Source organism: Cydia pomonella, chromosome 13 (assembly GCF_033807575.1).
Source record: "Cydia pomonella isolate Wapato2018A chromosome 13, ilCydPomo1, whole genome shotgun sequence".
NCBI classification, from domain to species: domain Eukaryota; kingdom Metazoa; phylum Arthropoda; class Insecta; order Lepidoptera; family Tortricidae; genus Cydia; species Cydia pomonella.
In genome coordinates this window covers 7,114,178-7,134,022 of record NC_084715.1, presented here as the reverse complement: position 1 = coordinate 7,134,022, position 19,845 = coordinate 7,114,178, and the positions used below count along the sequence as shown (strand labels likewise).

The following is a 19,845-nucleotide window of genomic DNA, read 5'->3' as shown; positions in this document are numbered from 1 at the left end:
AATTGGTACTTGATTCATATCTTATTACATGGACATTTAATGTATACAGTACCTGGGCGACCGAGCTTTGCTCGGTTATAACTATTTATTGTAATATGGTGGTGTATAGGTGATAATCTTAACTAAATTAAAAAAAATTTACTAAATTAAACTTGTCTAAAACAATAAAAATTAAAAAAATTATATATAAACTTGAACATATAAAAGAAAAACAAAAGTTAGTCACCGGGCGAGATTCGAACCCGTAACACTCGTTTAGCAGTCCGCGTCTTAACCCGCTGGACCAGACGGACAGTGACCCGCAACACGAAATTAGCGACCATATTCTGCGTCGAAAGAAAAACGCATGAAAACTCGAAAACACGCGTTTTCCCAAACATAAGACTAATCTAGATAGATTGTATACACCCAAAAACCCCCATATACCAAATTTCAGCGAAATCGTTAGAGCCGTTTCCGAAATCACAGAAATATATTTATATATAAATATATATACAAGAATTGCTCGTTTAAAGGTATAAGATATAGGTCGAGTCGTGTAGGTATAAATGATGGTTTTAAATTGTGCTAACACCTATGGATTTCTCTCAGAGGATTTTTTGATTAATAAGTCCACAAATTAACGTGTTACGTTGCGTTTGTTATAAATATTACGTAATTTTTTTTCTATCCATCGATAAAACGAAAAAAAAAATGAATAGGATAAACACATTAAAATAGAAATGATCACAACTAGCGCTAAATATTGTAAATTGTAATTAGGTAAGTCAGTTATTAATTTTAAATTAAAGCCTAGTTTGTTGGTATTAATTATTACATTTGTTTTTCTCAAAATTGAATAATAAGAACGCCTTCGCTCCCGCGTTATTAAATTTAATAAGCCATGTTAATTAAAAAAAAAACTAATTAATGTCCTTATAATGCTCAGCGTGTCCGTATCAAAATGCGTTTACTTGCTATAACTTTATTAATCATTCTGCCGCTATACAGCTTAATAGGTAATAGTGTAAAATTCCTGAAGTAATCAATGAATTATTATCATATTTTTATTACTGACGTTTGGTACACTCATTAATTACGCACAGCCGTTCATGACAACGGCATTATTGAATTTAAGTCGCCCTGAAACTTACAATCGCGACAACGCTCATTGCGTGAACACACTCGCATGAAAACTCCGTTCAAAAATTAAAATCCTGCCAGTGTCTGTGGCCAAAATTGTTTTTACAGTACATATGGTGGTACTTTAGCGCACTAGTGCGAAAATTAGCATATTACGTTACTGTGCCAAACATTTAAAGGGCCATATGTACTGTAAAACGTTGTACGATACATGTGCGAATAGGTAATTCGCAACTCGTGTCGATTTAAAACACCCCCTTCGGTCGTGTTTTAATTTATCGCCACTTGTTTCGAATTTCCTATTTTTCGCACTTGTATCGTAATGTACTATTTTAAACGGCCGAATAAAATGGTCACTGGCCAGTAATTTTTGAACGCAGTTGCAATGTACACTCCTCTGACACCTGTGCAGGCTGAAGGAAAGGTGATGGGTCGCAGATTTGTGCTAACCCTGGTGATTGGGATCTCGGCCGGATTTAGTTTCGCGTACATACTGTTAACGTCGACCGGATCCTCGCCGTACAGGTAACTAAACTCTGTTCTTGGCATGTTGTCTGTGTTGCATGTGCATTTTTTTTTCACCTTTTAACCTTTTGAGCGCCCACATTTTTTCTTAGTAGTCGGAGTAAGGACTATAGTCGGACCAGTCAACCACATCACCAGCAATTTTAGCTCTATCATTTTTTTTTATACATTCTAAAAAAAGGAAATTATATTTACATATTGAACTTTACTGACCAATCTGACTCATATTTTTAGAATATTGGTTTGCAGAAAATAATTAAAAGGTTAAAAAGTATTGTTTTTCTTGCCTGTATTGACTGTTCTAGCGGAAATACTGCATCTACGTAGCATGCATGCACGCATTGTAAAATGTTCTAAAATATGCATAATAAACGTGTAATAAATAAAAAGCTCTGCTGTTTTTTTGTGGTATTCAGCATATTACATACGCTTGTTAACTATTTTAATCACATTACATACTACTGAAAACATCGAATGAAAAATGGGGATTTTTTACAGAAACACGTTAGGAGAGATTTTATGTTTTTACATAGGCTATAGATAAGCCATTTCTAGACCAGTCAAATCGTAAAAAAAAAACTCCTAAAATGGTATGTATGTTATTTGGAATCCTTAAATTAAATTAAAATTTGATATAACTTTATTGCTCACAAATTATCTCCTAGCATAACCCTGTGCCGATATTTAGCTGAAAATATAAGCAGCACTCAAAAATTTCACTATGAAATAAAAAAAAAACTAATTTTTTGAAGCTTCATATTTCCAGAGTCCCTAGTGTAAATTTATTCAATAGCGAAACGTGACGTACGCGTTTGCGTTAAGTCTCATTTTGTATGGGATTAAGAAATAGCGCGCCAAGCGGCTGTGAGTAGGCTTAAATTGCTCCAAATTTAATTTACTTCCAACGTTAGATAGCAACTTATGTTGAAAAACCCATTGTGATTTAAAAGAAAGTGCAAAAACCGAATAAGACTATTTTCTTGCATTTTTTTTTGTAAACTACGCAGGAAGCACCACTTTGTTATTGCTTGCTAAACATTTTTTTTTCATTCCTCTAAGGACTCCAAATACCGTACCAATAATGCAGCTTTACATCACACTTTGCATTTTTATTGTCGATTTGACCGATCTATTATCCCAGTGCGTATACGTATACATTACATTTACGGCCTGCAGCCCAGTCAATTGCAATAATATCTTTCAAGACGAGCGAGCTCAAATGTCAGAGAAGGGTCCTTATGCTTCATGTGCATAAGGATCTTTTCTGATGGAAAGTTATAAATAATTACGTTATCTACGTATTACCCCCCTCTCCTTTGTATTATTAAGCATACTAAATGTTGATATTATGTTTTATTTACCTAGGCTAGGTTACCCTTGTATTCAAATAAACGATTTTATTTGTTTCTTCAATATTTTTTAGGTACTTATGTTTGTACAGTCAGCGTCAAATACTTCGTAGCAGTCTAGCAGTCAATGTGGCCAAATAGTTCGGTACATAATGAGCGAACTAGGGCAAAATGCTAAATAAAATATTACCATTTATTACATATATTACTGTAATATTAGTTATGCAGGTTTATGGCGATTTTACAGCGTAGTTAATATCCCTTTTTGCCTTCGCACGTAACTAGTATAGTGCGCTTATTTGAAAAGATAAGATATTGTTTGTATTACGATACGTCTGCAATATGCAGTCTTGATTGTTTAGTGATGTTATAATAAATAATAGGCTTTAATAGGCAAGTGTTGACTGGCCTATAAAAGCTGTTTTTAATACCTACTCGGCAATATTTTGCGAGACGAATATATAGTTCATACTGAGCAACTTCTATTATGGAACCAACCCCGAAATCAGGAAAAAAATTGGCTGTTTCATAAATTTTGCCGGGTCTGATGTTTTCTGTGGGAGAGCCGAATTATTATCCGCGATTTCGAGGTTGATACCATAGTAAAAGTTGATCAGTTTGACCTAAAATATACCTATCCACATCGCAAAATATTGCCGGGTATAAAAAAAACTATATTTATTGTCTTTAAACTATAATTAAATTCTTTATAGATGCTTAGTTTTTCGTTATAGTCCTTTCTGTTGAAGAATTATATAATAGTCTATGCGGAAAGAGAAGAGCCGTGGATGGTAAGGAACTCTTACATTCTACGACTCTTTCCGCAAATCTGCACAGACTCTAGAAGTAAATATGGGTGTTGTTGTATAACTTTAGCGGCGCTGTGCACTTTTTGTGATGGGGAAAAAAATGTGAAACTCGCGACAGGTCACGTGACCGACAGATTCGCCAGATTGAAAATTCGTAAGACGGACACTTGACCTAATCGAAAAACTCCATGATGTTTCTAGTAATGATGATGGTGTAAGAGTCGTTGAAATTATGGATGGAAGTTGATTATTCTGAGAAATAAACTTTTTAATGTTAAATAATTGTAAGTTCCGAAGTGTTAAATTTTTAATGTAATATAAGTTGTCACGTTTGTGTATGATAGCGCAATAAATGAGTATTTTATTTTACCACATAAATGATAGTACTTTTATATTGATAATTAAAGCAATTCGTGCAAAATTATTTACCATTCCAAAATATCAAAAATGCACAACGTTAATATTCAAGTTTTCACTTATGCCGGCACTCCCGGAGTGCAACCCGTTTTTTATATCCAACTTATTCTTTAAAATTTAATCGTAAAATTAATTTTCGTTACACAGCGGATTAATTAAATTATTGGCCTTTAGTCAAGTTTTCACTGCCAATGGTATTTTGTTATTGCCTGTGTATTTGTCTTTAATGTGACCTAATTATTAGTATGCCCTACGTGTGCCTCGTTTCGAAATAACAGCGAAGTTTACACAGCTGATTGGTGCATACATATTTTTAACTGCAGGGAAGACTATTAGGTGTAGCTACATTAAAAATAATGTAAAGTTAGGAAAATTTGGCGTCTGTATTTGATTGAAAGTAAATATAATGATTATAATGAATATATAATATATATTCATTATAATATTATTATAATGATGTAAATACAGATAGGCCGAGGCCGATATTTAAAATTTTCGATTTTCGATCTAAGTCCTATATAAATATAGGAATCTTGCAAATTATTAGTATAAACCAAAGCTTAACTTTGCTCTCTTACCACTACTGGTATTTACAAAGAAATGCTTAGTTCAGAAAAAGTCTCAATCTATATATAAGACTCTTCGCTATTCTCCGAGACCACGGGGACAACACCGTCCTCGAATCGTCGGAGTTAAATTTAAAACTTAATTTTATGCGATTAGGTCCCGTATTAATAAATAATAATGAGTAAAATTCGTGAAAGTTTAAATCAGTGTTTAGCCAAAATTGTAATTAAAATTGCAATGTAACTTTTTACAAAAAAAAAAAATTATGGCGTTTGCAAGCAAAAGGTAAGGTATTACAGGAATAGGCAACCTTTTGACTGAAAACGTCACATGTGTATGAACTATATTTGTTAAAGTATAGCTACATTTGCTTATTAAAGTGTGTTCCCTCTACATATATACTTTGTGTTTTGTATCTTTAACCCATACATATATGCCGAGAACTAGTATTTGGTCTCCTCGACGTTCCAGGCTCTCGTTTCGATGGGTATAAACGTGCTTTTTTCCAGTACCTTGGAAACAACCCAATGGGCGTATATATGGGTTAAATGTTTTATTTGTTTTTGTCATTTATCACTGCTTAATTCAATATATTCGAATGTCTAGAAATAGTAACGATACCACACCGCTATAAAATATTGTATGGTTTTATTATTTCGCTAAGTATGTAGTTAAGAACTTTGCGCTTTGAACGTAAAAGCTATGTTTTTGTATTGCTATTTTGTGATGTGATCGAATGCCTAGAGGTACTGGCTATTTATTATTAAATATGGGACTAAGTATTATTTATTAAGGACCAGTTCTCTTATTTCATACGGGAAAATACGTCTTTTTAAAGGGTATCTATACGTTGGTTTTAACATTGATTCCAGGATGAACTTTCTAATTTAGGTATATATTTTAATATTGTAACTGCGTGTCGATTACATGTACCTAAATTTATAATTTTTAACACACATGTTCAGAATAATTTTCAATGAGGAAACAACTCATAAAATGTTGACATGCGTTATCATCTACATATAGCGGTTATATTTGTAATACAGTAACTTTATACATTAGCGTTTGCGTCAAATCCGGTAGTTATGATTTTTGGAGACTTGTTTATGTTGTAATGAATAATCCAAGTTTGTGGCCTCGAGTGTCGAACGCAACTTTGTCAAAAATCGAGAAAACCTCGTAAATTTCGTGTTTTTTTTAGATTTGGGTGATTATAACCGTAAACGACTAGTTTTTGATAGTACCTTCTCAGGGCGTCACAATAAGAAACTAGAATTGGCTCTGTAGACCTATAGTTTCAGAGTATGCACTTTTGTCTCAGGTGATGCCGTTTGGCTCGATCGTTCTTTAGGTCAAACAAAGCTGATTTGACCCGGTAGCCACGAAATCGTACCATGCCTGCCCCCCAAAAAGGGGCGGGGGGTGGGAAAGGGTCGGCTCACCAGGTCCAATCTATACTATATTTCTTCCTGCTCTTAGGAACTGGAGCAAGTTATATATAATTTTCATATCACTGAAGGACGAAAGCATTTTATTAATATATACTTTTAAAACGCCAAGTATTTTTTTTACATTTTGTAATCCTTGACCATAATTTAATTTCTATGGAAATCGTCACTGCCATGAAGTTCTAGAGTAGCATTAGTTTTCCTTATTTTTAAAAATGTTAACATTTTAAATGATCGAGTCTGTTTCATTATCATTTCGCGACATGGCTTTTTCCTGCACGGCTTAAATCTGACATGGGACGTGAAACGTATAAAATATTTTCATCACACTTGCTCGAAAAAAAACTTATTTCACGTGTGGCTGAACGTCAGATAGGTCTGTGCCCTCGATGACAATATGGCGGACGAATGTTTGAAATGCCTAGCCTCAAAAAATATATAGCCTCACGTACAATATTTCACTTAGCCCCCTCGTTGCACAATGTACTATAAATGGTGTGAGTTGTTAAATAATCACGCCTCTTAAAGTATGAATTAAGCACTAGGCTAAATCTTACATACATTTTTAATTGCAGCCAAAGTGTCATTTTATTTGTATCCAAAGATCGTAGATAAACTTTAACCCCCTTATTTTTTTATCCCTTTCTTACAGATATATAAGTCAAAATGACGGATAAGGACAAACAAACATGTAATAGTTAATTGAGGCTTATAGTGCGTTTATGAATAACACCATATTCTCGTAACAGTCTTAAAAACGGCTTACTTTTCGACTGAAAATGGTGGGTACAGGCGCGGATACAAGGGGGGGGGGCCATAGGGGCAATGCCCCCCCCCCCCCTAAAACCCTGGCTCTCACATTACTAAATTGAGTAAATTATTTTTTACCTTATTTTCTGTGCAAAAATATATGATTTTCTCAAAATGGCCCCCCCCTAAGCCAAATCTTGTATCCGCGCCTGGGTGGGTATCGAGTCTATAGCAGCCCGCCACAGCTACGCAAAGATGCCGCAATATGACATTACCTCAAGAATTTTTCAAACCCACTCATCGTTACAGGGACTTCGACAAGCACCCAATCATGGAGGTCCAAGACCACAGATTCGACGAGCCAGCCCACAGAGACGAGGACCGGACCGAGGCCGACGAATTGTCAAAGAAGGTCCGGGTTCTCTGTTGGATCATGACGCAGCCCAGCAACCACGAGAAGAAGGCGCGGCATGTCAAGGCGACTTGGGGAAAGCGGTGCAATAAGCTCATCTTTATGAGCTCGCAGGAAGGTCAGTAGATGTGGAGAATCAAGGTCATAGTGGCCAAAGACGACGACTGCTAGAAATACGCCTCCAGTGATCGCCTCCACAGCTCTCAGGCTGGTCACACTACTCATACTTAAATCGTGAGTCAAACGTCATTCAAGAAAGATGATGATGAATGACCACAACAATACCTCGACTCTATCGACCAAGTGCTTTGCCTACTTTGATAAAAAAAAAACAAAGCCCGTTAAAGCAAAGTTTTAACGACCTCGTAGCCTCGGTCCTGGGTTCAAATCCTGGTAAGGGCACTGTGAAGCTAGGTCGATTTGCTTAAAGTTATCCCATAAAAAAATATTATTTACTTTCGCTGCAATAAGTTTTATCAAATTCCAAATTCATCTTAATCTTTATTTCAGACCCAAATCTCCCGACGGTGAAGCTGCCAGTGCAAGAAGGGCGCGATTATCTCTGGGCCAAGACGAAGGAGGCCTTTCGATACGTTTACGAACACCACAGGAGAGATGCCGACTGGTTCCTTAAGGCCGACGATGATACGTAAGTATCAACTTCCAGTAGCGTCATTTACCTACATTCTCCCCTTTACTGTCGTTCAATGACAGTCGGTTTAAGTTTTGACTAACGGAAAATAGTAGTTTTTATATTGAATTGTTCAGGGATCGGTACCGGTTTCTTTGGAAAACTTCCAAATAACCATATATTACGGTTTATTTTATACTCTATATGTAGGACTCAGTTTTGTTTTTAGATAAGGACTTGGTATTATTAGATTGCCCGATTAAAATTAAATAATTAACAAAGAACGAAAAATATCGTTTCCGTTCCCATACAAAAAAAACCGGTTTCTGATCCCTGGAATTGTTACATGTTTTTTAGAAAGGTTAAGAGTAAAGGGGAAGGTCGCTTCTCTATACAAACGTAGTCCCCATTTTCCTCTCTGGATATTAACGTTATGGTTTTTTTTTTACATTATTTGATTTTAAAATTAGGAGCGATAAACAGATTTCATACAAATTTTTAAATGCTCCTAACTCTTCTAGTAATTAAAAATTCGAAAAAAAAAACGTAGGGGCATAGCTGTGGTTGATATACAACAAATTGTGTCATAATATTTTCAATAATGTTAATATTCAGAGAGGAAGATGAGGACTACGTGTGTATGAAAAGGCTATTTCGCGTGGGTCCTCCACTTTCGTCTATCGCCATGAAAACAATCACACTGCTGCTGCAAGGGCAGACTCCATGCCAAACCTTATTGGGTTAGAGATGGCTCAGTAGAAAAAATAAAAAGTCGCGCACGAAGGGTTCCGTACCATCTATAAAACCGGACAAGTGCGAGTCGGACACGCCCACCGAGGGTTCCGTACTTTTTAGTATTTGTTGTTATAGCAGCAACAGAAATACATCATCTGTGAAAATTTCAACTGTCTAGTTAGTTATCACGGTTCATGAGATACAGCCTGGTGACAGACGGATGGACGGACAGCGGAGTCTTAGTAATAGAGTCCCGTTTTACCCTTTGGGTACGGAGCCCTAAAAACAAAACCAGAATAACTTAATATCTGGAATAGTAAGCGCTGGTGGCCTAGCGGTAAGAGCGTGCGACTTGCAATCCGCTCGTGCCCATGAGTTTTTCGGAACTTATGAACGAAATATCATTTAGATATTTATACCAGTCGCTTTTCGGTGAAGGAAAACATCGTGAGAAATCCGGACTAAACCTAATAAGGCCTAGTTTACCCTCTGGGTTGGAAGGTCAGATGGTAGTCGCCTTCGTAAAAACTAGTGCGTAGACAATTCTTGGGATTAGTTGCCAAGCGAACCCCAGGCTCCCATGAGCCGTGGCAAAATGCCGGGACAACGCGAGGAAGATGATGAATGTATATTTTTGAATACATCATGATTTTTTACAATTTATTTTATAACTTTACAGCTTATGCCAACACACGCGCACGCCATAGTTGTCAATATTAATATATGGATAGTAGTTTATTCGTTATTACGTGTATCACTGTCATGATTATGAATCAGTTATTATCACAATATTATCTTGTACTTCCTGCCATGAAAACGTATTAGACATATATTGATGATACTATAACCTGTACAACTCGCCGTAATCTAAGATAAAACTTTCGAAGAAAACAGCCGAGAGTGACTGAAAATATCAGTACTCCCGTCTCTCATTTAGGTTTTAAAACGAAATGTTGTACTTACTTCAATACACCTTATAAAGCAAAGTCCCCCGTCGCGTTTGTCTGTATGTTCGCGATAAGCTCAAAAACGAGTGAATGGACTTTCATGCGGTTTTCACCCATCAATAGAAATTTTAGATGTGTAGGTAATTTGTTAAACCCTTGTGAAGTCGGGGCGGGTCGCTAGTAAAAAATAAACGACTGTTTATTTTTACTTTGTTATTTATATCTTGTATGATTTGTCAGGATTCTGAATTTTGACAGAAAAACAATTCATATTAATACTATTAGAAGTATTAGAACAAAATAAATAATTTCAGAAAATATTTTCGAGTGGCTCAGGCACCTGCCGCGATAGCAGAGGACGCTGGTTCGATTCCAGCCTGGGGCACTGGAGGCCTTGATCACTTTTTCTTAGTATATGACATTTATTTCAGTTTATAATTTATATAGTAGTGTTTCTAATTGAAAAAAAAAGATTCTGAAATTATTTAATTTGTTCTAATACTTCTAATAGTATTGATTGGCAGCGCCATCTCTAGCTCGGTATCACCTGAGTTGATCCAGTTAGAAGATATGAACCATACTGTTCTACCTTAGAGATGGGTAGGGGGCGCCGTAAGCCTTCAGTAAGAAATGCATATACTTGGAAAAATTCGACCAATGCTGCCGTGACCCCGGTGGCCGAGTGGCTCAGGCACCTGCCGCGATAGCAGAGGACGCTGGTTCGATTCCAGCCTGGGGCACTGGAGGCCTTGGTCGCTTTTTCGTAGTATATGAAACTTATTTCAGTTTATAATTCATATAAATATTTTAATTATTCTCCTTGATTGATTTTTGATTTGATTAGCTATAAATAATCATCGTTGTAATTTTTGACTTTGTCATTATTTCAAGTAAATAAAAATACATATACATATTATGTATTATTTCATCTTTTCAGATATGTAGTAGTAGAAAATTTGCGATACATGTTGTCAGAGTACAACAGTAATGACCCGGTGTACTTTGGCTGCCGGTTCAAACCATTCACTTCACAGGTTAGTATTGCTTCTAATACATATATAAACATTCCTTTAGAGCTTAAGATAAGGTGAGTTCATACCAAAGAGAATTTAATATAAATTTTATAGTCAACTGTAAATTTACTGCCATCTTTCGACACAGGACTAAAACTCTTAGAATGACCTATGGCTATATGACCCATGTTTACTCATGTTCTTTCACTAATATCTATTAAATATCAAACGGTGTCGCCATCTACTCGAGTATAGGCCAAAGGTACATCGCCATATGTTCGAGCATAAAATTTCTTGATTTTCGAGGCACATTTTTTTCTTAGACATTTATCTTATAGGGAGTTATATAATATATCTTTTGTTCATACTTAGGTAAAATAGGGATTGGAAATATTAACTATATTTCACGATAATTACAAAAGTATACTGTCTACTGTGTAGTGTATTGAATGCAAATAAAGAAATGAATGAATGAATGATTGTTTAATCTTTCTGTTATTTGAACATTTATTCTACAATATCATTGATCACCAGGGTTACATGAGCGGTGGGGGCGGGCTACGTGCTGAGTCGAGAGGCGCTGGACCTGTTCGTGAACAAGGGGCTGCCGTCGCCACATCTCTGCAAGGCCAGCGAGCACGGCGCTGAGGATGCCGAGATGGGTATGAGTTAACTATACCTCTGATTTGTATATGGAGTAGCTAAGCTGTTCTGTAAAATGTTTATAGGCATTTTTTGGAAATTTAGCACATTAATTTATAGAGAGCGAGCATTAACTGTAAGGGGCAACACTGGAGCCCCCTGTTTATTGACACGAGGTGTAAATGTCAAGTTAACCTTTTGACCGCCACCGTCGGCTATGGCCGACATCTGAAAGACTTGCCAAGGACGCCAACGACGGCTACAGCCGACAGATCGCCAATGCAATAGGGACTAACGCGGGAATCCGTAAAGTTCCATTTCGCTTAAATAATCGAGATCGCCTGCGTCCGGGGCACGGCATGTTCCTTCGCGTCCGGCGTTCAAAAGGTTAAAGTTGGAACGATATCCGTGATCTGACTTCTTTCTTTAGAGCCCCTCACTGCATACCGTCACCTTGCAAAGTTGTAACTTGGGCTCTCGTTTGTAGCGTCCATTTTCTATCAAGCGTGCTTTGTGTTATCGTCTAACTGTTGACTAATGATTATGATTGCTTCATATATATTTAGGACGAATGGATAAGTAACGTAAGTTCTTCATGCTTTAATCCGTTTTCCTTTTCGTTAGACCGCTTTCTTTTGCTACAATGAAGGTTACATTGACAGTGTATGTCATAACACATTCTGTGCGCTATAGGCGCGAATAGTTACTAAAATAATGTAATATTTATAATTTGTATCTCCTTGGATTTCATGGGCTTATAAATTTCGGCCTTTTGATAGGCTTGCGTGGGGATATAGATCCAACACGTAGAGGCCACTTGGAGAGCTTTAATGTCTTGTAGAACGCCTGCTGGAACCCGTTCACAGACGCAACAATAGACGTCCATGAACCGGTCGCAGCAAGTCTATGGGTACGGATTGAAGTTCGAGTGGACAATGGGACTAGGTTTTGCGAAGACTTTCGGGCACTTCATGTTTTCATTATTATTTCTAGGTATTTGTCTAGAAAGGATCGGCGTGAAGGCCGCTGATAGCCGGGACAGCCTGGGCCGCGGTCGGTTCTTCCCGTTCATGCCGCGGGACCATCTGTTCCCCAACAAGGACAAGGGCTTCTGGTATTGGAAATACATCTACTACCCTTCAGATGAGGTAACTGTCAAATTATTTCATGATGAACCGCTTGATGGAAGATGCATTCGTTCGGAACACAACACAACAACATTAAAATAGGCTTAAATATAGGTAAATTAGAAATTACAGTGCTTCGGGCGATTCCATAAAAGGATAACACTCAGCAGGTGTCGCACCATATGAGTAGTGTTACGACGCTGATTTTTAGTGCACCCATTGACATGTAAAACAAACACAAAACCACACAGATGACGACCGGTCTGGCCTAGTGGGTAGTGACCGTGTCTATGAATCCGATGGTCCCGGGTTCGAAACCTGGTGAGGGCATTTATTTGTGTAATGAACACAGATATTTATGAGTCATGAGTTTTTTCTATGTATATAAGTATGTAATTATCTATATACGTATGCATATCTCCTAGTCCCCATAGTACAAGCTTTGCTTAGTTTGGGGCTAGGTGCAAGATTGTCCCCAAATATTTATTATTTATTTATTTGTTTTCATTTAAATCATTAAAAACAGAACAGAAACGGAATTCAATAAAATATGCAGTGTACAAGTTAACGCGTGGCTTATTCAAGCATATTTTAAGACAGCATCCTTGACTATTCCAAAAAAAAAAGAGGTATCAATTACTGTACTTTGAAATCCATTAATAGGTGATGACAATCAATTATAGTTTTATTTACAAAACTATGATTCGCCTTTTGGGGGCTCAAAACATTGTATTAACATCAGTGGCGTAGCGTGCCTTGGCGGGGCCCCGTATAAAAATTCGTTTGGGGGCCCTTAGGAAGGGTAAAGATTTCTCACAAAAACGCACATTGGGGGCCCCCGTGGCCCGGGGGCCCCGTATAATTGATACGGCAGATACGGCGGTAGCTACGCCCCTGATTAACATGTCTAATCCAAAACGCATACAAAAGTAATTGACTATTATAGATCGTGTCATTCACGAAGACGTCTTGACTCGTCGTATTGTATTGTTATTGAAGGTTAGATTTGACAAATCTGCGCGTCATCGTGGATGACACGAACTATATCTTATTAAAGTCTACAAAATAAACAATACAATTTGTTGGATAGTTTGATCTTCTTCATTGTTTACTCCCATATCAAACAACAACCAAAAAACACTAAAATATATCATAATTAAAACTAAATATATATAGATAAGAGCAAGGTCATCCAATCCACTCCGCCGCTGGCGAGACGACATAACCGAGCAGGCTGGCAAAGCCTGGGCCAGTCTGGCCGCCGACAGAAAACTATGGTGTAACATGGAGGAGGCCTACGTCCAGAAATGGACAAACCCACATATAAATAATAATAAAACTTAGTTTTCGTTTCTTCTTTTTGTACTGTAAATAAGAAAAAATGTAAACTATATTTTTGTAACATTTATAGTTGGGAAATAAAAAGCTTTTTTTATTATTATATACCTATAGACAGAATCCTATCACCTCTGTAAAAATATACAACTTAAAGAAAAACAATTGATTAAAGATAGGGGCCGACAACAGGTAGTCTTATCGCTGAAGAGCGATCCCTTTCAGACAAGTTATTAACAAGTATTTTGCCTTCCAGGGCCTGGACTGCTGTTCAGACCACGCCATCTCCTTCCACTACGTGAACCCTCAAGAGATGTACATATTAGACTACTTAATCTACCACCTCAGGCCATACGGCATCAAATACGGCGTCAGCGACGCCAAAACTAGTGCAAGTGTAGTAGGCAGTAATGAAACTAAACAAGGTAGTCAGTAGTTTAACCTAAGAATAAAGTACAGTCGGCATCAATAATAGTGTATAGAACACCGCGCCAGAAGTAGCTGCCATCATGTAATATTTTATACGGAGATACATCTCTACAGGTCTATTATGTATGCCACACTAATTGTTTTACATACTGAGACACACCTATCTAAAGATATATAGTAGTTTAAGTGACTATTACATAATGAAAGGCATTAAATCCGAGCGTGGGATTACGAAAACCGTAAGTTGCATGTCGGCTCGTTTCCAAATAATGTTTTTGTAGTCTTATCCGCTTCTTGGTATGTAAAAAAATGTATTGTTGATTAATTGTGAAAGAAAAGATATGCCTTTTTTATGACAAAAAATCAAAACAGATTTTTATGATTATTCTTTTCGCTGGGCTCATTTTGCAATCTTTATAATACATGCGATGTGCGAAGTAGTTCTACTAGAAATCGTGCATACATTTTTAACCATTACTCAAAGGAATATAGTGAAAAAAGTATCATAGTTTGACTGTATATATACGTCTAACTATAATTAGTGACGTGTTCAGTGTTGGTAGAACTATTTAGAAGGTATCTTTTATTTGCCACACAAAAAGAACGCACGGAACTCGCATTCAGTGAATATAGACTTGTCTGCTGATCTCATACGTAGATACCGATATTAATAAATCAAATATATTAGTCTTATGTGATACTACATAATATATACGTCTCTTTCGTACTAAAAGGTTAAATTGATATTAAATTAGGTAGGTACATAATTAGGTTAGTAAATTCTGTTAACTTTGGATACTCGAGAATATTGAACGGACATAAAATATCATATAACGTGACGGAATATTAGACAATAATAGTTATTATAGTATATATTGTGCATAAAACATATTGGAATGACAATTTCTATTTTAAGTTCAAGTTCCCTGATCATTCTAAGTTGACAGAATTTATAGTATTTGTAACAATAATAATTAAACATATACCAAAGGCCTGTGGGTCAGTCAATAATATTAAATTAATACGTTTCTATATTGTATATTAATGTCATCTGTCTTGTATATTTTGAGTTTTGATATTATTTTATCGTGTTATTTGAATTTGTATATTTGGATGTATAACTTATGGACTATTTATAATTTTAATTATGTAAGCAAAATCGTGTTAATATATAGGTATGTATAATAGATTTAAATTATACAAAAAATATATAGATATAATATGTGTTGACGAAATAAATTCTGAAAAAGACACAAGGAATATAGCTAACTAATTGATCTATAAACAGTTATATTTCTGTCTGTTTTGGAATTTATTTCAGTCTTAAATAACGAGGAGATAAAAATAATCTGGTAAAGCTACATTTATGCAAGCCTTAACAGGTAACACTGACTCTTGAAATCGAAGTTGCCAGTTTAGTAAAATTGTAATGTATAATAATAACGTTGGTAGTGTTACAATTTCATTTAGAACACAAAATTAATGTGTCTGAACAGACCATAATATTGGAACTAGTAATAAATACTAAGCTTAGCCTATAATAATATTCTTAGTGTAAACATTTATAATGTAGTGACATCGTTTCTCGCGCCAGGGTCATATGGAGCATTTAAATCGTTAATGTCCATGCATTTATATGTAATTTTGTAAAAGTTATTATTTTGGCTCATTATTTACGATACATCTATTCGCGTAATGTTGTTGGCATTGGCACCTACAACACGCTTAGTTTAATTTCTTAGCGGATAAAATCCTGCAAAGAGCGGGTGCCAATAACTGGCATATTATGCCAATTATTATACTCTGTATCTTTAGGTATTTAAATAAAAGTAAACAAACAATTTGTACATTTTCGGGTAGTTATAACATTTATTGGTTAACCAACCAAATACAAAACCGCCTGGATATGTCACTGAACGACTTGACTTTAACCTACATTATTTGATCATGGCATGTTTTCCTCTACCCTCAACTGGCTTAAGGAGCCATTTGAGGGTAGATCTTGTTTACTTTTATTTAAATACCTAAAGGTACAGTAGATTTTAACCTACTTTATAAACTGATGCATATTTTTAAGTTTTAACCGCCCTGTGCATAGACCACCATTAGGCTGATATTTTTTATCTAAACCAAATACCTATACGCTGAAAATTCATGCTTCGAAATTGCACTAAGGGTTAGCAAGGGCGGGTATTACCGAAATAAAATATTTAGTGAGACTAAAAATAGCCCTCAATTGTACTTGGAGGATTTAACAACTTGAGTCGCCTTTAAGAGCCTACCTCTCTGTCGAAAAGCTAGGCCAATGGTCATGTGTATTGTATGGACTGACGTTTATCTGACATGGCTTTTTGTACGTTACGTACAAATCGGCAGATTGTTTTGTACAGAAAATTACAGCCAAGGCGTCTCCATAAGTTAAATCCTCCAAGAACCTGTACGTCATATTAGATCACGTATTATAATAGAAATGCCAGTATAATATAAGATACAAAATAGATAAGGTTTTCTACTAGTCTTTCTAAGTAATCGAGATTACCAAAGAATATTTAGATGTAAGTTTCGTCATTTTAGAGGTTCCTTTTTATACATACTGCTAGACTAAAATCTGATTCATAATAATTGTATTTATTCCTTTCGTAATAAAATTGGATATAACATTGTGTCAAGTTCAATAACATTTGGCTTTGCAATGATATTGAAGAAAAATCTATTCTCTGATTAATTTTGTAGTGCCAATACAATATGACACAAAAACTGTAATTGGATAAAATATTCTTAGTCCACAAATCAACGGCTTGTATGTAATATCGCCCTAGTTATTGACGATACTCTGTATTTTATTAAAAAATATGTAACTTTGGCTTAAATCAAGTTTAAATTCTTTACTTTACGTTTAGTCAGCAGCGAAAGTAGCCAAGCGGGTGACATGTTCAAATCAATCTCCACAAGTTTTTATTATCTTAACAAAGTTGTGTTTAGATTATTTTGAACACCTAGCCTGCGTACCAACTTCAGTTGTAGATCCTTTTTCTACATAACAAATAAAAGCGCCTGCTGCGACTGTCAGAAAGCAACCCTGCCCTACGTATAACAGCCATTATCTTTTGACATGCAATAGTCAACTTTATTCGAATGCATTAAAGTTCCTTTTATACTGGAACCTTTGTCGGCAATTGCTGACTGTGGCGGTCAAAGGATGAAGAAAAGGAATTCAATTCTCAAGCAAATACTTCCAAATTAACATTTTGGATGCCAATGAATATAATAGAATATCATTTATTTCAGTATAAGTACACAGTTATACAATACATACAGAGAAAGAAAGAGAAAATAAAATACTTCTAAGTTGTACACTGTATATAATTATGCTGAAATAGGTGAACACTCGGCATAATGCCAAGTCCTACTGAAGTTGTACGCTGACGCTGGTCTTCCGTGGTCACTGTAGACAAACCTGTATGACGGATATATCCGAACCGTAGGTCCAACGCCAAAGACGAATTAATCCGTCACAGACAGCAACATCGACCTACGTGTATATACATAAAGTTCAACTTCAGTTTTGACACTTCGATGACGTGGCGTCTGCGTGACAGCTTTTGTGTTTGACACGGCGTCCAAAAGGTTAAAACTTTTTGGCTGTAACGGCTATTATGCGTGATGGGACAGAGTAACGAAAGTCAACTTTCTTATTTTTTTCTAATGTGTGTCCTACGTCAATTTTGTTAAACAGCTCAATTTGTTATTAAACCAGATACACTGTTGGAATCAGAGTTCCCAGTGATCATGTGATTATAAGAAAATGTAGTTTTATTTGGCCCAACCAAGAGCGTCGCCAGCTGATGGACTAGGGAGAGTTGATATGACTGATGGCCAAGGATCTGTCCAATATCTTGGTCTTATGTGTGCATTGCGTCTCACTCTCTCATTACCCAAACTGTGAGACGCAAATACACATTGGACCAAGATATTGGATAGATGGAATACCACCCTAAGTTTTTTAGGGAGTCTAGGGGGAGGCAGCTAACTGTCTGCCACCCCCTTGGGCCCAACCTGAATCAGAAAGGTGTATTAGGCCTCTTCAATACAGCAATTCTTCTGAATACGAAAGTGCCCAAATACAGGTGGATTTTTAGGGTTCCGTAGCCAAATGGCAAAAAACGGAACCCTTATAGATTCGTCATGTCCGTCTATCTGTCCGTTTATGTCACAGACACTTTTTTCCGAAACTATTAAGAGCTATACTGTTCAAACTTAGTAAGTAGATGTATTCTATGAACCGCATTAAGATTTTTTACATAAAAATAGAAAAAAAAACAGTAAATTTTGGCTTTGGGGGTTCCCCATACTTAGAACTGAAACTCAAAAAATCTTTTTTCATCAAACCCATACGTGTGGGGTATCTATGGATAGGTCTTCAAAAATGATATAGAGGTTTCTACTATCATTTTTTTCTAAACTGAATAGTTTGCGCGAGAGACACTTCCAAAGTGGTAAAATGTGTCCCCCCCCCCCCCCCCTGTAACTTCTAAAATAACGGAATGAAAAATCTAAAAAAAATATATGATATACATTACCATGCAAACTTCCACCGAAAAATGGTTTGGTTTGGTATCTAGTAAGTAGTTTTTTTTAATACGTCATAAAATTAAAAAAAAAAAATTTTTTTTTCATCAAACCCATACGTGTGGGGTATCTATGGATAGGTCTTCAAAAATGATATTTAGGTTTCTAATGTAATTTTTTTCTAAAAAATAGTTTGCGCGAGAGACACTTCCAAAGTGGTAAAATGTGGTGCCCCCCCCCCCCCCTCCCTGTAACTTCTAAAATAACAATGAAAAATCTAAAAAAAATATATGACATACATTACCATGCAAACTTCCACCGAAAATTGGTTTGAATGTGTAAGTAGTTTTTTTAATACGTCATAAATGGTACGGAACCCTTCATGGGCGAGTCCGACTCGCACTTGGCCGCTTTTTAAATAAAAAATAATTAACTAATCCGGTGCTGCTACGCCAAAATGGTCTTAAGAGACCTTGCCTAACTTTTTAATTAACGCACACTGCCAGCGTAAGCTACGCGCTACTCTTGTAAACAAGAACGTGTTTTCCGCTTTGACTACGAACATGTACCTTAAATTCTTAATCTGAAAATTCAATTTTCAAAATAATTTGTCCTTGAGTGAGATATGTCAATTTGGTTTAAGAAGGCAGCGTAACTGTTCACTGGCAGCAATTACTGATTTTGGAAAAACAGCGACGTTAATGAAAAAATGCGTAGGTAGAAAAGTGCGAAATTAGGTATCATAAAAGTCATAAAACAAAGGAGATAGTCATTTCCTCGATTTACCATATTATCACATATTACTAGTAACTATCATAAAAACAAAACTAACCTTTGTTGAACCCATAGTAGAAGCACGGACTCCTGAACCTGTAAAGCTTTATGACCCCACATTAGCCCCTTATCACATGTAATAAAAAAATATTTGTTGAAATTTGAACTTTGACAGTTATCAATAGAGTTGAATATCATATCCGCCATATATGGCTTCGTATGCGGTAAAGGGTTAGAGGCTCAA

At 36.1% G+C, this 19,845-nt stretch overlaps 1 protein-coding gene across 1 annotated transcript in view; it reads left to right on the top strand.

Moving 5' to 3' along the window:
• Positions 1 to 18,064, top strand: part of LOC133524065 (glycoprotein-N-acetylgalactosamine 3-beta-galactosyltransferase 1-like) — a 30,678-nt gene extending 12,614 nt beyond the window's left edge. Inside the window, 8 exon segments of the mRNA XM_061859871.1 lie at positions 1,535 to 1,647; positions 7,297 to 7,517; positions 7,910 to 8,048; positions 10,650 to 10,746; positions 11,260 to 11,274; positions 11,276 to 11,387; positions 12,361 to 12,515; positions 14,086 to 18,064. Of these exon segments, the coding sequence (XP_061715855.1) occupies positions 1,535 to 1,647; positions 7,297 to 7,517; positions 7,910 to 8,048; positions 10,650 to 10,746; positions 11,260 to 11,274; positions 11,276 to 11,387; positions 12,361 to 12,515; positions 14,086 to 14,265 (1,032 nt within the window). The 3' untranslated portion in view covers positions 14,266 to 18,064.
• The last annotated feature ends 1,781 nt before the right edge of the window (positions 18,065 to 19,845 follow it).